Source organism: Lemur catta, chromosome 11 (assembly GCF_020740605.2).
Source record: "Lemur catta isolate mLemCat1 chromosome 11, mLemCat1.pri, whole genome shotgun sequence".
NCBI classification, from domain to species: Eukaryota; Metazoa; Chordata; class Mammalia; order Primates; family Lemuridae; genus Lemur; species Lemur catta.
This window is the reverse complement of record NC_059138.1, coordinates 90,470,230-90,490,655: the sequence shown is the minus strand read 5'-3', so window position 1 is coordinate 90,490,655 and position 20,426 is coordinate 90,470,230. Positions and strand designations below refer to the sequence as shown.

The 20,426-nt window shown below is 53.6% G+C and overlaps 1 protein-coding gene across 1 annotated transcript in view; it reads left to right on the top strand.

Moving 5' to 3' along the window:
• TNS3 (tensin 3) overlaps positions 1-20,426 on the top strand; it is a 260,707-nt gene that overhangs the window by 165,303 nt on the left and 74,978 nt on the right. Inside the window, 2 exon segments of the mRNA XM_045565361.1 lie at positions 19,005-20,059; positions 20,061-20,265. Of these exon segments, the coding sequence (XP_045421317.1) occupies positions 19,005-20,059; positions 20,061-20,265 (1,260 nt within the window).

The window sequence follows — 20,426 nt, the reverse complement described above, 5'->3', positions numbered from 1 at the left end:
CTCATCCGAGAGGAGTCAGAAATTGCCTCAAAACGTATGTCGTCCTGCACAAGTGTGCTTAAATTAGCCCCCGTGGCTCTCGCGACGATGGCCCTGGGAGTTAACTCGTATCAGCCCCTGGGACAGACGGTGAACGGAGGCCCTGAGTGTTGGCTGGCTTTGACTCGGGTCCTCGGGGGTCTCCCAGCCCCCAGCCTGCACACAAACCTTCGGCCTCCTCTGCCTCACAGGAGGAAGCAGGGGAACTGAAGGCATGGGACCCCTCTGGAAGCCCCCTCATCCCACTGGAGGGGTGTCCTGTGCACGCAGGCGGGCGTCTGGGGGCGGATGACCTGCTCGCATTACTGCAGTTACTGCGTCTTAGAGTCAAGGGGGCCGTGGTGCTTTCTCTCTCCTCACTTTCCTCTGCGCTGTTCGTGATCGTATCTCCACTGTTCTGTGATGAGCGCACCCACGTAGCCAGCACGCACACGGTGATTCACACTCCTGCCCTACATGCCACCCCAAAGCTGCAGAGCTCTGGACTCCAGTAACCACCTGTGGGGACTGACTGTCTGGTAATCACTGAGACGTGGAGCTGGGAGAGGGCTGCAACCCCACCGTCTCCCTGAGACCCTGAGCCACACAGCCTCATGTGCCCAGGCTGAGCTGCCCAGTGCATGCGTGGACTCTGGCGTGGTGAGATTCAATCCTCATCCTACTTTAAGAGCTCGTGCCCACACCTGTTACCAGGTTATAGCTAAGTCAAGCCCCTCTTCCCGGGTGTGCTCTTTCGCCTGGCCCCTGGTGTGGGCTGGTGCCACTTGGTGCCTGAATGACGCTGAGATCAAACCTGATGAGTTTGCATCTGTGTCCTCTGTGGGGAGAACTTTTCTCTTCATTGCTAAGAAAAGGCAGGGTTGCAACTTCATTTTCTCTCTCTGTGGAGCCTGCAATTGCATTTCTGCTATGTCGGAGAAAGAGTACCTACTGACTTTAAATATTTGCCAAACAGAACCAAAAGCATGAGGGGCTGGGATTGAAGGAAAGCAATGCCCCTTCCTCACATGCACATGCTCTGTGTCCCAGCACGCCTGGGTGTCCACACCATCCTCCCCGACCCTTCTGGAGGAGGAAGGCTCATGCATGCCCACTCTCTTCCCTTTCAGGCTTGGAAAACGTCTGGGGAGGCCTTTAGATTATGCATACAAGACTGTATCATATACTCCTTTCTTTGGCAGGTGCTGTGAAGCAGAGAGGAGCTCGAGCTCCCTAGGGTAGGAAAAGGTTGCCAGTGAATTAAGAGGAAAGGTGGGGGGGGACATTCACAAAATAGGGGCACCAGGGATAATGTCTTTGACTTGAGCCTTTTTGTCTCTGGGGGCAGAGGCAGCCCATACACGGAGGGGCCCTCTCTTGCCCTGTGTCTCTGGCCTCGTGCGTGCTGTCTGGGGTGAGACCACCACCGTCCACATGCACATTCCCTTTAAGCAAATGGTTCTCTTGCCATTTGTGGTGATGTTCTCTTGGTGCTGTGTTGATCTCGGCAATACTGATACTCTGGGGTCAGCAGCTTTCGAACTCTGTGCTGGTCGCTCCAGGATTCCAAGTCGGTTCTGCAGGAGCGGCCCCAGCCTCTCCCCTCCACCCTCTGCCAGAACCCTCCACGGCCCCAGCCCTGCCTTGGCCTTTTCCTATTTTTCATATTGGAGTTCTGCATAAAGACTTATTTGAAGATCAAGTTCTGTTACTGAAAGTTGCAAACCCCTACCCTGTATAGCTGTTTCCAGGGCTGTAGATGGCTAAAATTGTGTTTAAACTTTGACAAATGAGATATTTGATGTTAAACACACATACAGTTGCATAAAAATAGTCTTTTATTCTCCTGATAGGTCCAAGGCAGAGGAGGTGGTGGTCGTTTTACTCTATTACTGTTCTGTAGGACGTCATGAAGGACAAGGTGTATGAAAGTAGAAGGCAAATGTGTGGGACAGCCAGTGGGCTTATACCTCACTTAAATTATCTAAAATAGCACAAACTGCAGAGAATTTTTTTTTTTTGTAAAGCATCCAGCTATTCTTGAAAATCGGGGTCTCTGTAATACAATATGTGCTATTAAATAAGAAAATGAGATTCAAGAATCTTCAGACTTGCTCGGTTTATCCTGTGGAAAGCAGCAGCTCTGGCCAGCTTTGCAGATGGAAGCTGGTTTCCTCTGTGCTCTTTCTCCCCGCGGACGCCACACCAGATGGAAGAGGTGCTTCAGGAAGGTCAAAGCTGTGGGACCGCCCAGGTTGCCGCCCCAGCACAGTGATGTTCCCAGACCCCTGTCCTTGATGGGAGCGGCCTGGCACGGAGGTCCGTGGGTGGGATACAGGCTGGCCACTTGATCATGTGAGCCCGGGGTGTGATCAGAGCAGGCTACAGAGAGGGGCTGACACAGGGCCAGGCAAGGGTGGGCTGGCAGAGCAAGGCAGGTGCTCTGACTGGAATTGGGAGCCCAAACTTAAATGACGAAGGCTTGAGAGGTTGACAGGAAGCACAGGAAACCCACTGGCCGCAGGACCTGGGAAAACAGGTCTCTGTGGACCAGAGGAGGGAGTCCCAAGCAAATGTTCCATGCACACCCCACCTGCAGTCCGACTGTCGTGGATGCTGGGGGACCTTTGTCCAGTTGACAGGCCGTAAGGGGGGTGGACAGTTGTCCCTAGGAAGTTCTCTTCTACATACCAAGAGCCAGAGATGTGTTTGTTGTTTTCTTATGTGTACATAGTAATGCTATGTTAACAAAGATGATGACCCTTTGACATTGTGGTCTTTGGGACTTCATTATTTAAAATTGAATTAATTGAGGATTCATGATGCTAATATTCTATGGAAAATTATACTATGAAAATTCAATGGTATTTATTTTTATTAGTATTGAACTAATTTTGAATTAGTGAGCTAATTTGTTACCGGAAATCTATTCTCACTGAAATTAGACCAAATACTTAGAGCAATAACAATATTTGATGTTGATTATGGGAATTCTACCCAGATTTCTATAGCCATCCTTTGCCATTGTCAGTATCATAGTAATACTTAGCCTTTGGTGGTATCACAGTGAAACTTAGCCATTGGTGGTATCACAGTGAAATTTAGCCATCGGTGGTATCACAGTGAAATTTAGCCATCGGTGGTATCACAGTGATACTTAGCCATCGGTGGTATCAGTGGTGATACTTAGCCATCGGTGGTATTGGTGGTGATACTTTGTCATTGATGGATCAGTAGCCATGCGTTACCACTGGCCTGGGAGCAGGTCCCAGTGGGCGCGGCGTGCTGCCTCACTCTTGCCTAGGGTGAGGCAGGCTGGAAAAGAGGAAGGGAGCCACTGAGAGTTAAGAGTCAATCTGGGTTCTTCAGTGAGTGGAGGGCCGAGGCTATGAGGAAACCATCTTCTCCTAGTATCAGGGGCTCATTCTTTGTTGCTGTGAATATAAAATACTGTTGCTCTTTTTAATCATAAGTCAGAGGATGTGGGCAGGCCATCTGGGGAGTGAAGGCAGAGTGGTCATCGTTTGGGGAGTGCGTCAGGGAAAACCAGAGGCTGTGTGTGCCCGTGAGGCAGGCTCTGTAGGACCCTCGACACAGGGTCTTTCTTCCGCCTTTCCTCCCTCGCTCCCTCCGTCACTGAGCATGGGCAGTGCCAGATGTTGCAGATGCAGAACTGAATGGGTGGGCACAGCCCCATGCAGGTGCGGGGACCAGGCTGTGATGGCCGGTGGCTGTTATCCTCAGAGTGCTGTTCCTGAGCTGTACGCTGCTCTGAGGGTGTGGCTTGCATTAACACAGTTGATCTTTACCATGACCTCAGGGGTCAGACGACTAGTGGGTGAAGCTGGAGTGGAGGCTTGGCCAGCCCACTGCGTGCAGAAGTCGGTGCAGGCAGGGGCTGACCTGACAGAGGCGGGGGGCTGAGGGTGCGCTGGGTGTGTCCAGGGCAGGGCGTGCAGGGCCCAGCTCAGGGGTCAGGATTCAGAGAAGGGAAGGGGGGACTGGGGATGAGTTCACCAGGCTCTCTTAACCTGTGCACAGCATGGGAGGTCATCTGCTCAGAGGGCAGCAGTCAGGGTGGTGGGGGCTTGGGGGCCCAGGAAGGCTTGGAGAAGCCTCCACTGGCAGGGGGCGGTTGGTGGGGTGCCAGCTTGGTGTGCCCAGCAGTGCCGTGGCCGCTGCATTGGTAGGGCCTCTGTGTTGGGGGAGTGCACATCAGCACAGGGGCACGGGCAGCAGGTGAGGCGGCCAGCCGTGCCCGCGGGTCCAGACGTGTCAGGGAAGAAGCAGTGGACCCACACGGCTCTTGACGTCCTAAGCACAGTGCTGGAGGTAAACATGGGTGGTCAGCCCAGCTCCCCCGTGCCGAGGGAAGGACCCAGCGTGTGCAGAGAAGAGCGGGAGCGGAGGAGCCGCAGTGGCTGCATGAGAAGGGCAAGGGCTGGCCGCTGTGCTTGGGGAGCTCGAGGTTTTCAAAGTTTGCTGGGAGTCAATTTTATATCCTAAGAAATGCTAAAGTCAAAGCAAAGAAAATTCCCTGAAGTCCAAAGAGTCAAGGCCAGGGCCCCAGTCAAATACTGATTGCTTCTCAGGGGACGCCTCAGAAATGCCTGTGATGGGCTGTCTGAGCCCGGGACGAAGCTGGCCGTGGGTGTCAGGATGGGCTGGCGAGTGGGGGGCGTGGCGGGGGCACAGGTTTCCAGAGGGCGTGGTTTTGGAGGAGTGGCCTGAGGGGAGGCCAGCTGTGGGGCGGGCAGGGGCTGCCCCCTGGCTGGGTCTGCCCAGGTGGCTGGGGAGGGCTCCGACATTGGAGCAGGGGTCCCATGGGCTCGATGTGGTGGCTGGCAGGGTGTCAGCTTGGCGGGATGAGTCTTGGAGAGAGTCCAGAGAGGACAAGCAGTGGCCACAGCGGGAGGGCGGGCGGTCAGCGGGCCGAGGGGTCTGCACTTACTCGAAGTCAGTGGTGTCACGTTTCAACGTCAGAGCTTTCTGCCAGAAGCTATGCTCATTTAGACGCCACTTTCATGTGCTCCTCCATATGACAAGGGACTCTATGGAGCCCCTGCATGTCACCTTCTGGCCCCCCTCCCAGGGGGGCTCCCTGGGAGGTTGAGCCCTGATCCTTCCGGATGAGCGGCTTTCTTTTTGCTTGAAACCCTGCACTGGAGGGGGATCTGTCCCCACCTTTCTCGCTGGCTTCGTTCTGGCGACCAGTGCACAGAAGACAGGGTTTCTCCCCCTGGACGTTGTGTGCCCCAGGCCCTGTTGCAGAATCCCCGGTCTACCTGGGGTTCGATGCGTCTGTGTCCCCCCAGCCGCTTTGCATCTAACCTGAGCTCGTGCGTGCTTTGGAACAGTTACCGTTGTTTGCTAAGTGTACCCGCGTCACCATGTGGTTTCTGGCCTTAGGATAGTCTTATTTTTTCTTGAGATCAGATTCATTTCACATAAATTCACTATTTTAATCATTTTAAAGTATACAATATTCTGATTTTTAGCGTGCTCACCAAGTTGTGCAACTGTCATCATTGTCTAATTCTCGAATGTTTTCTTTACCCCAGAATGAAGCCCTGTCCCCATTAGTGGTCACCCCCAAGCCCTCCCTCCACCAGCCCCTGGCAGCCACCAATCTGCATGTTTCTCGTAAATGGGGTCGTGCCGCTCGTCTAAGTGACTCGCCTCTGTCACTTGGCACAGTTTTCAGGGTTCGTCCCTACTGCACTTCATTCCTTCCTATGGCTGCATACTGTGCTGTTGTGCGGATGGACCACGTCTTGTTTATTCACTCGTCACCTGGTGTGCACTTGGGTCACTGCCACCTTTGGCTACTGTGAGTGTCGCTGCCTCGGACATTCCTGTGTACCTTTCAACCTCAGGATGTTCTCATACTGCTCTGATCTCTTCTGCTCTTTGAAGTGTCCACATCTTTTACCATCCTTCTAATTGGTTTCCATTTCTGGAAGTTTCTTCTGCCTTTCTGGAGTCCCAAACAGGAGTTACACTAAAACACTGTGCAGGCCTCCTGCCCCCCTTGGCCACCTGCTCTCAGAGACACCCATCAAGTCTTCCCGTCACTGGATGCACGGCTGACCCCCGGATGACTCAGGTTTGGACTGCTGGCGTCCTCTTCCACGCAGGTTCTTTTCAGCCAATGCAGATCAAAACTACAGTGTTCACAGGATGTGAAACCGTGTCTGTGGGGGCCTGCTTTTCCTACGCTTGTGTTCTGCAGCCTGTAAGACTTAAGTATGTGCAGATTTTGGTATACGCGGGGGTGCTGGACCAATCCCCCCCGGCCGGTACACGGAGGAATGACTATATAGCTATGCACAAAAGCACAGCTCCTCAGGGTGAAATGTTTGGGGCCTTTCAAGACGCTCTGAGCCACAGTGTGGCCTGCTGGCCAAACATCAGCAAAGCTTCAAAAGACCCTGTTTCAAGACAAGTTAATACGAACAGCCTGAGCAGGCTCCGTGTAACGAAAACCCACTAGCAGGGCACACGTGGAAAGTGAGCGTGTTCTGAGCGTGCCTGCACAGACGGCAAGGTCTGAAGACCAGTGGGAGCCGTTGCCTGTATTCATGAGGTTTCTGGCAACTCATCTACGATACCATGATCCACATAGAGAAAATTCCGCCCCCCCCCCCCAGCCACCAAAACCGTCCCCCAAAACAAAGCAAAGCAACCCCAAATCTAGCCCAGAGTGACATTAAAGGAAATGCTCCTTTTGAACACATACCTAATCCCACAGCTTCTTTAGAAGCAGAGAACAGAAACCACCGGTGAGTGTACAGACGCTTCCGTTCTCTCATTCATTATTGGCACCGCAGCTGTTGCTCTTCTTGCAGAGGTCTGATTGCAAGACTTGTGTCCTGTAGGAGGCTGGGAGCTCCCCCCACCCAGCCATCTCTGGGCATAGAATTGGCTACAACTCGGCCAGTCCCCAAATGCTCAGGGGAGACACAGACATTCTTTGCAGTCCTCAAACCAGATCCTTCAAATATCTGCTCCTAATCTCTTTTCTTTTGATGTGTCTTCTTTGCAAAACTGTTTTGTGGTAAAGTAGTCACTGCCTTTATTGCAATGACGATGTCATTTTCAGAGTGGGAACAATAATGTTGCTTCGCAGCATAGGATGGTGGGTCAGTCAATACCCTTTACAGAATACCAAGTTTAATAGAACTTCTCACACAAGAAGTGCATCATGTCCATCATAAAAGAGATCGTTTCTCCCGGGAATTAGCTGTCATTTTGGCATCTGTGGGCGTCTCAGGTGATTCACTGAAGATCTGTTTCCCTCTGCCTGCGCTCACAGCCCAGTTCTGTCCTGTCAACCATCAGTGGCTGGTTGAGTAGTGACATTTACAAGGGGTTCCATTCTACTGTGGGAATCTGAAGGCATCAAAGTGGGCTTTGCTCGTTTGCCGTGGCGTGTTCGGTCCATGTAACGAGCAAAAGTGTGTGGTGGTGCTGTGATTGCTGTCAGGCGAGGCGAAGGGGCCAGTCGTTGGCTGAAGCCCACCTGCACTGAGTGACGAGGCCTGAGATGACACGGATTTGCTGCATGGAACTCAGAGGTCTGAGTGTGCAAGGAATCGCGCCGAGCATGCTCTGCGCAGTGAACACGAACGCTGCACTGTCAGCCGTGTGGGGCACGAGGGACAGAAACGGCTCCCAGGACGGGGAGGTGTGTGTGTGGCAAAGGTGTTTGGCTGGATATTTTGAGGAAAGCAAATGGAGGCTGGAACGGTGCTTTGTAAACTGTGCAGGTTGGTGCTGGCTCCCGACGCCAGCTGAGGAGGTTGGGGAGTGAAAGCAGAAGTCTGGTGAGGGACTCCTTAGAGGAATGCTTTTCCCCGCCTCCCCAGCCTCCAGAGTTCAAATTTCACTAAACCTGATTGCACCAAACCCCACCCTCGTGTTTACATTGCACTGGCTGTTGTGTCGGAATCAAAGTCCCTGCTTAGCCCAAGTCCCTGCCGTAGCCAAGAGATCTTTCACCTTCCACACTAGCTGGAGAGGGAGGCCAGGTGCCCTGGGAGGGAGGCGGCACCCCCACCCTGCCCCCGCCCCCAGGTGCTGCTGTCGCGGCTGAAGGCTTTCTCCAAGGAAAACCGGGCTCGTGGCCGCAGACCAGAGAGCCACTGGGCTGTTTTGAGGGAAGGTAAGCAGGGAGCGTGCGTGTGTACGTGTGCTTGTGTGTGCGTGTCTGTGTGTGCGGCTTCTGCAAGGCTGTAAAGTCTTGGCACTGAGACTTGAGACTTGCTACCTTGCCAAGACTGACGTCCAGGGGAGAGGGACAGACGGTGCTGGCGGGGAGGAGGGGGTCGTGGAATGGAAAATCGCGGAGTGAATTGTTAACCTGGCAAGAAGGGGTGTCCTTCGGGATTAGTCTAGGAATGCCTTTATTTGTTCGTCAGCTAGGAGTCTAACTTCACCTGCTTCTTTCTGGGGGAGAGCTGGCGATGGTCTGACGTGGAGCGTGTGCTGGGAAGCTTGGCCACCTCCAGAGAGCTGGCCGGCTGGCTCGGGTGGCCTCTGAGGAGGCCCACGGGGCCTGCTGTTTTCCTCCTGGCTCAGGCCCGAGTGGCTTTCGCAGCTAGGAGTGCCCTAAAGGGAACTGGGCGGCCTGGTGAGATGCCTTCCAGGATAGGCGCCTGCTGTATGCCCAGCCCGTGTCGGGGCGCCTGCATGAGGTGTGCCTGCATGAGGTCTGCCCGCAGGGCCGCCCGGCCCGCCTGCTTATTGTGCAGCTGTCAGGGGCACCTTGGGACACGCCTGTCGCAGCCCCACTCGCCTGGCGCTGCTTTATCGCAACATTCCGGAGCCTCGCCCAGGAGACCAAGGGAGCGCCTGGAATCCGCGGCTCCTGAGCTGCTCCTGCCGTGACGTGGGACGCCTTCCTTCCCCGGGAGGGGGTCTGCGGCTGCAAGGCTCAGCTCCTGCTCTTGCTCTCGGTATTTCTCTGCCACTCTGTTCTCCCAGCGGCCCGCCTGGTCCCCAGCGTGGAGCACGGAGCTCAGCTCTGCTCCAAAATGAGGGATTTTCCAGCACCCTCCTGGACAGTCTTGGCAAGGTGTCCTGGCGCCGCCACTGCCAGCCTCCTCCTGCCCCCAGAGCCTCCCTGCCTTGCAGCTCAGGGGGTGGCTGTGTGTTTGGGGTCTCGGGAGCCAACTCACTCTCCAGGTGAGGCTGATGCGCCAGAGAACGTCTGAGAACGGAGTTATTGCTGGAACTCCGCCTGAGCAGAGCAACGGAGGCTGCCAGGCAGAGGAGACGTTTATTACCGTCTTTTAGTTTTTGTGAAAGAAGATAAGTTAGAGGAAAGGGGCACATTTCATCCCACCCAGAAATATATCCAAGTCACAGAGCCTCTGATTTAGGAGATTATGCAATATTTTGGAAGGCCCACACATAGTCACCGTTTCTTACCTTTGATTTTCTCTGGAGTAAAAAATGATCCAACAAAAACTCTGGGGATCCTTAATTAGCACAGAGGCAGAATTTTAATAAAAGGAAACCTTGTTTTAGTGAGAGGTTATAAATGCCGTAATTATAAATGTCCACATGGAAAGAGTGATTTTCACGTGTGTGATGGGCAAGGTGACGCCCAACTCCCCTTGAGAAGGAACTGCTTGGCTCAGTCATCTCTTCCCTGTTGTGAGGCCGGGTCGTCCCGTGCCTGTCACCCCCACCAGACCCCCGAGGGAGCAGGTGCTCCTGGGGCAGCGCCGGGGCTTCCCGCACCTCCCTCTCGCCGCAGATGCTGTTGCTAACCCCGTTCAGCCCTGGCGTGTGCTCGGGGCTGCAGCCTTGTTTTCAGCCTGCCTGCCTTGGTGATGGACTCGCCCGCACTCCAGAGGTGGACGCGGGGCACTCGGGCAGCACCCATCCTCACCAGCACCGAGTCACCCTCCGGCTGCTGCACGTCCTGCAGGGCCAGACCCGTCAGCTGAAGAGTCTGCTAGAAGGTGCATAGGTGCAGTGCACGGCCGTGGTTTCATCTGGCACTGATGTAGCAAGTCCGGGAGAAGCGGTCTCTCCCTGCAGGGGAGAGGTCATGGGACGCAGGGACAGGGCCCCTGGGTGTGCATCACAGGATCGCCTGGCTCCTGCCCCTGTTCCAGTGCAACCCGTGCATGCTTCAGTCCCTCTCGGTCCCTTGACCTCATGTGTTCCACAGAGGGAGTCCTGTGCCCCTTCTGGGTTTGTTTTGAGCCTCAAAGGGGGCAGCTCCTATGAAGTGCTTGGAAGACAGTGTTCGCCCAGCTGGCGTATTCCTGCTGCTTTTGTCATTCTTGTTGTCAGTCACCAAGGAAACAGTCAGAAAAAAGGGTGGGAGTGGACAAGTTTTATAGCTGGTAAGAACTGGGCCAGGGGCTTGCTGTAGAGCCGTGCTGTGTGGATATTTAGGAAAACTGATGCCTGGGACAATTTGAGTCCTGTCAAATGATGAGTGATGGAACTTTTGGATAAATTTTTAAAAATCTGTCTTAATTATAGACTTATATTAGAAAGCAGTTCGTTAATGTAATTCCCAAGGTGTGAGGTCAGTGGACCTGAGTTCTTTTTTTTTGTTTGTTTTTATTGAGACAGAGTATCACTCTGTTGCCCCAGCTAGAGTGCAGTGACATCATCATAGCTCACTGCAACCTCAGACTCCTGAGCTCAAGTGATCATCCTGCCTCAGTCACGCATCACTGCACCTGGCTAGTCTTTCCCATTTTTAGTGGAGACAGGGTCTCGCTCTTGCTCATGATGGTCTCAAACTCTTGATCTCAAGTGATCCTCCCACCTCAGCCTCCCAGAGTGCTAAGGTTACAGGCATGAGCCAGTGCACCTGGCCTGGACCTGAGTTCCATGTACTAACTAATAACGTGCTTGTGGAGCACTCCTATCCCCTGGCTCTGGGCCCAGAGGGGACACAGACTCGAATCATAAAAGATCTCTGGGAATTCTCCACCTGACCAAATAAATAAACTGCAGAGGGAAGGTGTCCCCAGTGCCTGCTGATGCCACACCTTTCACGTTGGTCCCATTGAATCGCCACAGTGGTCCTGGGGGCTGATACCATCAAATGCCCCTTCCCCAGGTTACTTCTCTACAGACAGAAACTAGGCACAGAGAGGTTGAGTAATTCACGTGAGTTCACACAGCTGTGGGTAAGCCAGGACTCAAGCCCAGATGGATTATGCCAGAAAGTCTAGAGGGAGAGAGAAGAAGTGCACATAAAACCAGTGTCACAGTGAGGCACAAAGGGACCATGACAGTTACCCCAAGGAGAAGAGGGTTTCCGCTGTCGCACAGAATCTCCAAAGAAGAGGGCAGGCCTTTGAAGAGGTAGAGCAGGAGGAAGGGGAGGACGGGAGGCGGAAGAGGAAGCCACAGTAAGGGCTCATTCCACTGTGAATGTGTTTCTGTCTCAATCTCATGATGGTAGTTTTAATTGAGGTGTAATTTACATGCAGTAAAATTTAGTGTTGAGTTGTCAGAGTTTGACATACTTTATGCCAGGACACTCCCACCACAATCAAGGACAAATATTTTCATTGCCGAAACCGTCCCTCCCACCTTTGCAGCCTCCACTCCCCTCCTGTCCCGACCAGGCGCACCTGTGTCCAGACCCCGTTTCTCCACCACAGAACTGTCACCACGGTGGAGTCCCGCGGTGGCGCTCTTTGGTCTTGAGACCCTCCCACAAGGCAGCCTGTAGGTGAGCACTTGCTCTTGAAAGCAAAGCCCCTCCTTCCCAGCCACTCTTCCTGGGGGGCTGTGGTTGTCCGTCCCGCCGTGGGGACCTGTGGCTACCGATGTGGTCCACGGCCTCCAGTTATTGGGGCTGTTTGGATCGGTGAATTGACTCAGCTGGGTGGCTCCAAGTGAGTCATGTGAGGGCGACCTGGAGACAGGACTGTTAGTGGCTGTGTCTGCATGAGCTGCCTGTGTTCCCTGTGGTGGTTTAGGCACTGGTGGGGCCCTTGTGTGTCCAGGGCTCCTGACCTGGGGGGCTGTGGGGGCTGTGGGCACGTGGGGGCACTGAGGAGTCCACGAGGGGAACAGCACCTGAGTCTGTTAATTGTGAGAACAGAAATGCACCTGTATCACTTAGGAAATGGAACACAGAACTGTGACTGTCAGTACAACTGCTGTGGAAACACAGGGTTCTGTCCCAAATAATGAATCATTTCAGGAGTTAGGGGGAAAACACAAAGTGCTTAATAGTTTCTGAAGAATGAGTGTGTGTATGCGACTGTGTGTGTGTGGCTTGCTCTAGATGTTTTTTGCATGGGAACTACAGAGGAAACATTCAGGTGAATTCCTTTCCAAAGCTAAATTTGTTAATTTCCTATAGAAGTGGTTGGTCAGTATTAGAATTTCATGATTTTGAAGGAAACTAAAGCATGGGTTTTGGAGTCAGGGGAAGGTGGGTGTGAATTCCAGATGCTCTATTTAAGAGGCTTTTTACAAAATCTTAAAAGTTAATACAGACTCTCTGAGCCTCTGTTTTCTCAGCTGTAAAATGGATTTTCCATTTCCTGCTTCACCGGATTACTTTGGGGACGGAGACTCCTGGGGTGTGACAGTGTGCCTGGCATATGTGAGGTGTTCCCAGGACAGCCTTGTCTTTACAGTGTCTACTGGGTGGCAGGAGAGGGGCGTTTCCAGAATTCTCTCTGTTTCTCTGGTGATGAAAGTGCTGACTCCTGCAGTATCATGTGGCTCTCCTGTGAGTGTCACTCCTCACGTCCTGCTCCGTCTTCCCGGTGCCTCTGTCGATCGGTCTGTCTGGACACCGTGAAATGTGCCCACCACCCCTGCCCTCTCCTGTTCCTGTGTGTCCCCAAGGCTGGCCGTTCCCCGGCACACAGCAGCAACTGTGCTGAATATTCCTTTCAAATCCTCCCAATCACAACTAGCGACTGTAGCAAGGGCTTAGTCAACTCCACTCTCATGGAGAAGTTTCTGGTTTCTTCTTTGAAGACTTGCAGGGAGGATACTGTTAGCTCTTTGAAATGAGAAGTTCCTTTTAAGCAAACCTGTCACAAAAATAGAAATGAGATTCATATGGTCAGCACAGGGGAGAAGGAAAGATTGCACATAGCTTCCAAAACTGTCACGTGTGTCCTTTCTGCTGGAAGCAGGGCCAGTGGACAGTGATTAAGCATTTCATGCTGAGTGGTTGATGTTGGAAAGAGGTGACGGGTGAGGTCAGCCTTCCCTTCGGCCCGCTGGTTTCTAGCACACCTGTGAGCACAGGTGGGCATCGGTTAGTCTGTATGCAGCTGGCACGGGAAGGGATGTTTTCATCCTTTTTTTTTTTTTTTGGTCTTTCTTATTTTCTTGGATTACTTTGGAGATATTTTATGAGTGCCTCTTACCCTCCGTGTATCCTGGCGGGAAAGCCACCTTTCAGAGGTAGGGCTGGGTGGCAAGGGAGTGATGGCCCCGCAGGTACCTGTGAGTGGGGAAGTCTGCCGCTGCCGGTACTGTCCTCTAACAAGACAAGAATGTCTGCTCTGTATTTTCTTCCTTCTGGTTCTTTTCCAGACGATAAACCTCACTGGTATGTCACGCAGTGGAAGTCATTCAGAGCCATATTTATGTGTGTTTGATTTTTAACTAGGCTGCAGGGAAATCATTGCCAGACAGTGGCCCTTTGAAAGGGGGGCCTTGGTCCTGGCTGGCTGGGGTGGCAGCCGTGCAGAGCGAAAGCGGGCACAGAGTGGGGTGGTTTGCCTTGGCCTTGGAAAGGTTCTCATCCTGCATCTGCAGCTGAAAAGCTGGGGGATCCGGCAAGTCAGTTCCCCCAACTCTGGGGTCAGGTTCTGCATTTGCAGAATGAGGTTGACTCTGACTGCCTCCCGCTGCCTTTGAGCTGGAAGCAAAAAGTTAAAACATCTCATTTAATTATATGAAAAGATGCAAGGGGTGGGTGAATGACTGGTCCTCACCTTTCAAAGCCTCTCTGTCCTGGCTCCCATGGCCCCTTCAGAGCAGCACATCAGGGTCCAGGGCCAGAGCCTCGAGGCCTCCCTCACCTGGGGGGCTCAGGCTCTCTGACCCAAGGGGCTGGTCAGGGCAGCTCCTGCCAGCCACAGCCGTGCCAGGGCCCACAGGTGGGAGTTCGGGAGGCCACATCAGTTCTCTGATCTGGGGGAAGGAAATGACTTTCTGTGTCACTTTTCCACACTAGAACCATATTGTAAGGAGCAATCTGCCATCAGCTAAAGAAGGGTATCCATTAATGGCAGACCAGAACCTTTGGGGGATTCAAACAACAGGGTGTGGACTCCTGTTTTGTTTTTCATGTAGACACTGGCAGTCGACCATGCAATGACCCTTCTCCCATGTCCCCCAGTTAAGTTTCATTTCTAGTCACAATTCTCTTCTTATGCTCTTGTCCTGCAGTGTTTGCATGGGCCTTAGAAAGCAAAGCAATGGCAGAAAGTGTTTAGATGAGGTAGCCCTTGTTCATGTGCACAGTTTAGAGGCAGCAGATTCACAGGTGAGAAGAGAGACGATACACAGGTAAGACACATGGCATGTACCGAGCTCTGCCACTTGGAGCTGTGTGGGTCTGAGCCACAGGACGTCCACCTCACAGGTGGCAGGAGGATAGAGGAGACTGGACGTGGCGAACAGCCTGGTGCCATTTGCTGTGCACCTGCTAGCCAGGGCTCCGTCTCTCTCATCTTCATACCCTGGTTCTGAACACACTGTGACCAGGCCCTGTTCACACTGGTCCCTGCTTCCTGCTCCATGGGCGCGTGGATCACAACTTTTACTTTCTTTGAAACGTTGGAACCATTAAATTGAATGCTTTTAGATACTTTTCCAATTTTGTTCTGTGTCATTTGAAAACCAGCCAGGTGAGTGAGGAGCGGTGGCCAGCCCTGCTCCTGGCTCTCAGGGATGGCCAGACGTGGTCATGCTGCCTGAGAAGAGGTTGTTTTGGTGGCCAGAGAGTAGGGGAACCTGGGGTGCAGGTACGCAAGGGCTATGGGGCATTTTACATCCTGTAGGTGTATGTTTCTAGTTGGTTAGTTTTGGCTTTTTTGTGTGTGTGTGGCCAGCTAAGGCAGTGGAGCTTTCTGAAATAGCTCCCCAGGTCTTGTCATGTGAGAAAAAGCTAGAAAACTAGCCCCTCAGTTACGCAGTGTTCACTTGGTGCCAGGGGCCGTTCTCTGATGCTGGGCATCCCAGAGGGAGCAAAACAGACCTAGACCGCTGCCTGCAGCGAGCCTGTGCCCTAGTGGGGTTTGGGCAGTGCACGACGCCTGGGTGGGCACACGCTGTGGATGGACCCCGGCGGCAAAAGGCGAAAGGCACGCCAGGGGAGGCTTGTGCAGAGGGGGTGAGGGTGCCAGCCACGGTGCAGGGCCCTGGAGGCAGAGATGGCAGGAGCAAAGGCCCCAGGGCAGGTGCAGGCCTGCAGTGTTCTGGGAGCAATAAGACAGTGAGGAAATGCGTCCAGGGAGGAGACGCAGGGCCGTGTCCACCCTGGAAAGAACTTTTAATAGTAATTATGGGTACCCTTGTTAGGAGCCTCTGAGCTGGTGCTGTACATATATTTTCTCTAGTTCTCATAACTTCATTCAAAGATGGAATAATTGCCTTTTATAAATGAAGAACCAGGAGTCTGAACAGTGTAAACGTCATGATTGGGAACACACAGAGAGTGAATGCAGGTTGGGAATCCTATCTTTGAGGATAAAGGGAAACTGAAGCATCCCATTTGTCCAGGTGAAGTTCAAGTCCTTCCTCTTGCAAAGTGGTAGCCGCTTATCAGAATGCAGGGGAGGAAGAGTGCCTTCCGGAGGCCCCTCCTCCTCCCTCCCCCTGAGGCTGACTCCTCTGCCCCCCACCCGAGATCACAGACTTACGGGTACGGGGTGGGGGGCGTCTGTGGAGCTCCTGGGATAGCCCCCCTGGAGCTCTGCACCTTGAGAAGATCCGTGCTCCTAAGAAGTGACTCAGAAGCTTGGCTGGTTCTGTCTCGGGAGTCACTTGATTGGTTTCATGTGTTTTTCCTGTGGATTAACATTGGCCGGGCATTTTCTTTCTCCCTGCAGCACCCCGCCCGTGGCCGGTTGGACATTTTCTGATGTAGGAAGTTATCTTTGTGCGTAGCAGGAAGTTTAGGAAGAGTCCAGGCTGGTCTTTGGCGCTGGACAGGGCTGGATGGGACCCCTCTCTGTCCTGTGGGAGGGTGGCCGTGTGCCACCTGGGCTTTCAGGATTTCATGAGACTCTGCCTAAAATGCTCACAGCTGAGCCTGGCATAGATCGAGTGTTTAGTTAATCGTAATGGAAACGGTGTTGTTTTTAATGCATTTATTATTACTTTAAGATTCCTACTATTAATAAAAGTAATAAGTAGGATTATTGTTAGGAATAACAGGATTGTTCATAACCCCCCAGCCAAGGGAATATCCTGTTCTTTACCATTTCATACAGGCCCTTCCTTACGTACTGTTCTTAGAGTGGGGCTAGCCAAGGACTCTGTCAGAATGATTAGTAAGCACTTTCTGGCAACGTTCCAATTTAAGTTACAAGAATATTTTTACAACTCATTCTTGAGCTCCTTTTTTTTTTTTTTTTAAGTCATTGTGCCAGTTCATTTTAATTCAGATTTAGGGGGAAGGGTATAGAAGTCAGAAATCCACAGTTTTAGAAGCATGAACTCTGTCACTATAATGAGCCGACTCATGCCCTTGGCCGTGTGGCCCAGTGGTCTGTGCTGTGCCGGGTGAGACGAGGCCGACAGCCACGCAGTCCCCTCCAACGTGGTGGGGTCTCTGCAGAAGGCATTTGTCAGCACCCCCTCCTCTTCTCATGCTCTGCAGAGTATTATAGAAAGACTGATTTCCCAGGTCTTACATTAGTTGACTTTTTCTGGGAACGGAGGATCTAAACAGAAGCCAAATTAAGCTGGTGTTTACTAGAAAGACACCTGTGTACTGTGCCACTTAATTCTCAGGTCGACTTTTATGTAGAAGATCTACCCACACCCCTATTTTACAGCTGGAAAGTGGAAGGTCAAGGTGAAGGTACCAGCTGGTAGAACTCTGAGGGAGGTCCCAGGGGAGAGCCGGGGATTTGAACCGGCGTCCATCTGATGCCCGAGCTTCTTCGAGAGGCCGTTCTACTGCACAGGCCTTGATAATTCAACACGTGGATTGCATTTCACTTTCAAAATCGTTAGAGGTGATGTGTGCAAGTGCCTTATAATTTAGGGCAGTCTTTCCAGGTTTCCTTTAATTTGCAGAGAGCTGGGTACAGGAGGAGGTATTTCAGTCTCTGCCTGTTCTGAAGCCTTGCCCAGGGTCACTCACTGATCCCTGGTCAGAGCAATGTGATTGCAGTGCCACCTTCTTGTGGACAGAGCCACTGACGGAGCCCTCAGTTGCTCTCTGAGCAGGTAGGCGGTGGGCAGGCAGGAGCGCACGGGCTTCAGGGCCAGCACTCCTGGGTTCTGGGCCCAGCTCCGCCTCCTAGCAGCTGCCTGACCTTGGCAAGTTATTTACTCTCTCTGGGCCTAGTTGTTTATAGATAAACAAGGAATAACAATGCAAGTTAGCTAGTTAGGTCATACTGTGAAAATTAGAGAAAATGTGCTATGTGCCCGCCCTGGAAGTAGGAGGTGCTCAGCAAATAGCAGCTGTCGCTGATGCTGTTACCTTAGACCAATCCCATGGCCACGTGCAGTAGTCTCTTGTCACCAGTCACAATGTCTTGAAGACTTGGTCTATTTACAGCATCTTGCGTACCGTTTCTACTCCCAGACCCTCCCTCCCACATGCTCTACTTAGGATGGGTGTTGGGGCCATTCCAGACCGGCTCTACCCTGGTGTTCGCTGTCCCTTGCCCTGCTTCTCTGCATGCTTCCCTTGGACACAGCTGAAACAAGACAGAAGCCCAGGCTGCGCGTGTTCTCAGCACAGCACCCCATACCTCTCAGGACTCTGTCCCAACACAGTGTCCTGGTGTTTTCGAGAAACCCAGCAGCCGCTGACCATGTGGTGTGTCCAGCCTGGAGCCCGGGGCCTCGGGACACACGTTCAGGGCAGGTCCCTTCAGAGGGCTCCAGGGCCAGGCTCCCTCGGCCAGGAGGTGGTGGCTGACTCACGTCTCAGATTCCAACCATCAGCAGCTCCCTTATTGTGGAATGTTGTGGAATGCCTGCAATTTCACAGCCCAGAGTAGAGGAAGGCGGAGGAGGCATGGGGTGAGGGATGTGCTGACTACAGGTCAGCAGACGAGTCTCGGGAGTCCAGGAACGCTGCAGCCGGGGCTGTAATTAATAATAGCAGCAGAGGGTCGGCACTTCCCACCCACACATTAGGCCTAATTTTTGTTGTCCTGATATTCCATGTTTGTAAATCAGTGCATGCAGGTCGTCCTCAAGTGTCATGTGGTCCTGACAGGTTCATCGCGTACCTACTTGGCTCAAAGATGCTAAACTAAACGGAAAGGCCCAGTATCATTCCTGCACTTTCTCTTTTCATTGAGTTTAGCAGCTTTTCAGATACTCGGTTTAAGAGCAACGTGCTGCATGGCACTTAGCCAGCATTCAGCCAACAGGGACCCAGCTGGAAACTCTCCTTTGTCTTAGTCACTTCTTGGAGATTTATGAGCTGAGCTGGGCTCAACCTGCAAAATAATGACAGAATTAACAGTGATCCCTCAAGGCAAGCTGACTCAAGAGGGAAGAATTCCAGAGCTTCTCCAAAGGGTAATTCTTTTTGCCCAGAAAGGTAGAAATGATTTCTAGCGCTTTAAGATGTTTGAGTATTTGAATTGCTTTTCATTGTCTGCAGTACACACAGCACTTCTCAGTCTTAGACGAGTGTTTATCCCTGTTTACTGTAAGTCATATTGTGAACTCGCTTGTTTGCTCAGACAAATGCTTGTGCCTGTTTGGAGAGTGCGACGGCCCTCTCATCCCTGACCTAAAGCCTCTGTCTCCTGCTTTCTCCCCCGCAGTGCTGCACACGCAGGGCCCTGTCGACGGCAGCCTTTACGCTAAGGTGAGGAAGAAAAGCTGCTCGGATCCTGGCATCCCGGGTGGCCCCCAGGCCGTCCCGGCCGCCAGCAGCCCGGACCACAGTGACCACACCCTGTCTGTCAGCAGTGACTCTGGCCACTCCACGGCCTCGGTCAGGACCGACAAGACCGAGGAGCGCCTGGCTCCGGGAGCCAAGAGGGGCCTGAGCGCCCAGGAGAAGGCCGAGTTAGACCAGCTGCTCAGCGGCTTTGGCCTGGAAGATTCCGGGGCCTCTCTCAAGGGCATGACTGATGCTCGCAGCAAGTACAGCGGGACACGCCACGTGGTGCCGGCCCAGGTCCACGTGAACGGGGACGCGGTCCTGAAGGACCGGGAGACGGACATTCTGGACGACGAGATGCCCCACCACGACCTGCACAGCGTGGACAGCCTCGGGACCCTGTCCTCCTCAGAAGGGCCGCAGTCGGGCCACCTGGGCCCCTTCACCTGCCACAAGAGCAGCCAAAACTCCCTCCTGTCCGACGGTTTCGGCAGCACCGTCGGGGAGGATCAGCAGGGTGCCCTCGCTCCAGACCTGGGCCTCGGCATGGACCCTCCCTTCGAGCGGGAGCGGACCTTCGGGAGCCGAGAGCCCAAGCAGCCCCAGCCCCTGCTGAGGAAGCCCTCGGTGCCGGCCCCGACGCAGGCCTACGGGCAGAGCAGCTACTCCACGCACACCTGGGTGCGCCAGCAGCAGATGGTGGCGGCCCACCAGTACAGCTTCGCCCCCGACGGGGAGGCCGGGCTCGCCAGCCGCGGCCCAGGGGACAATTCGGGCCTCGTCCAAGCCCAGCCCAGGCTCCCGGTCACCCCCACCCGCGGGCCCAGCAGCAGAGTAGCTGTCCAGAGAGGCCACAGTGGCAGTGGGCCACCTCCCCCAGACACGCAGCAAGCCTCTCCTGGCAAAGCGTTCAAACCCAGGTTTCCAGATGACCAAGTCATGAACGGAGCCAGCCCGGAGCTGAGCGCAGGCCCCTCCCCGGGCTCGCCCACCCCTGGACATCGACCAGTCCATTGAGCAGCTCAACAGGCTGATCCTGGAGCTGGACCCCACCTTCGAGCCCATCCCCACCCACATGAGCACCCTGGGCAGCCAGGCCAACGGCTCCGCGTCTCTGGACAGCGTGGGAGGCGGGCGCCGGGCGAGCGGCAGGCTTCCCGACACAGGAGAGGGCCCCGGCAGGGCTCCCGGGCGGCAAGGTGAGCTGGCGTTCCCCGGGATGCTGACCCGTGACACGAAGTTAGCCTACGAGGCGGCTGGCTCCGGTGAAAGCCACAAGGGAGGGACATTTCTCTTGCAGTTTCTACTCTCATGAATCTTGACCTAGGATCAAAATGTGACCATGCTAGCCTGGGCCTTG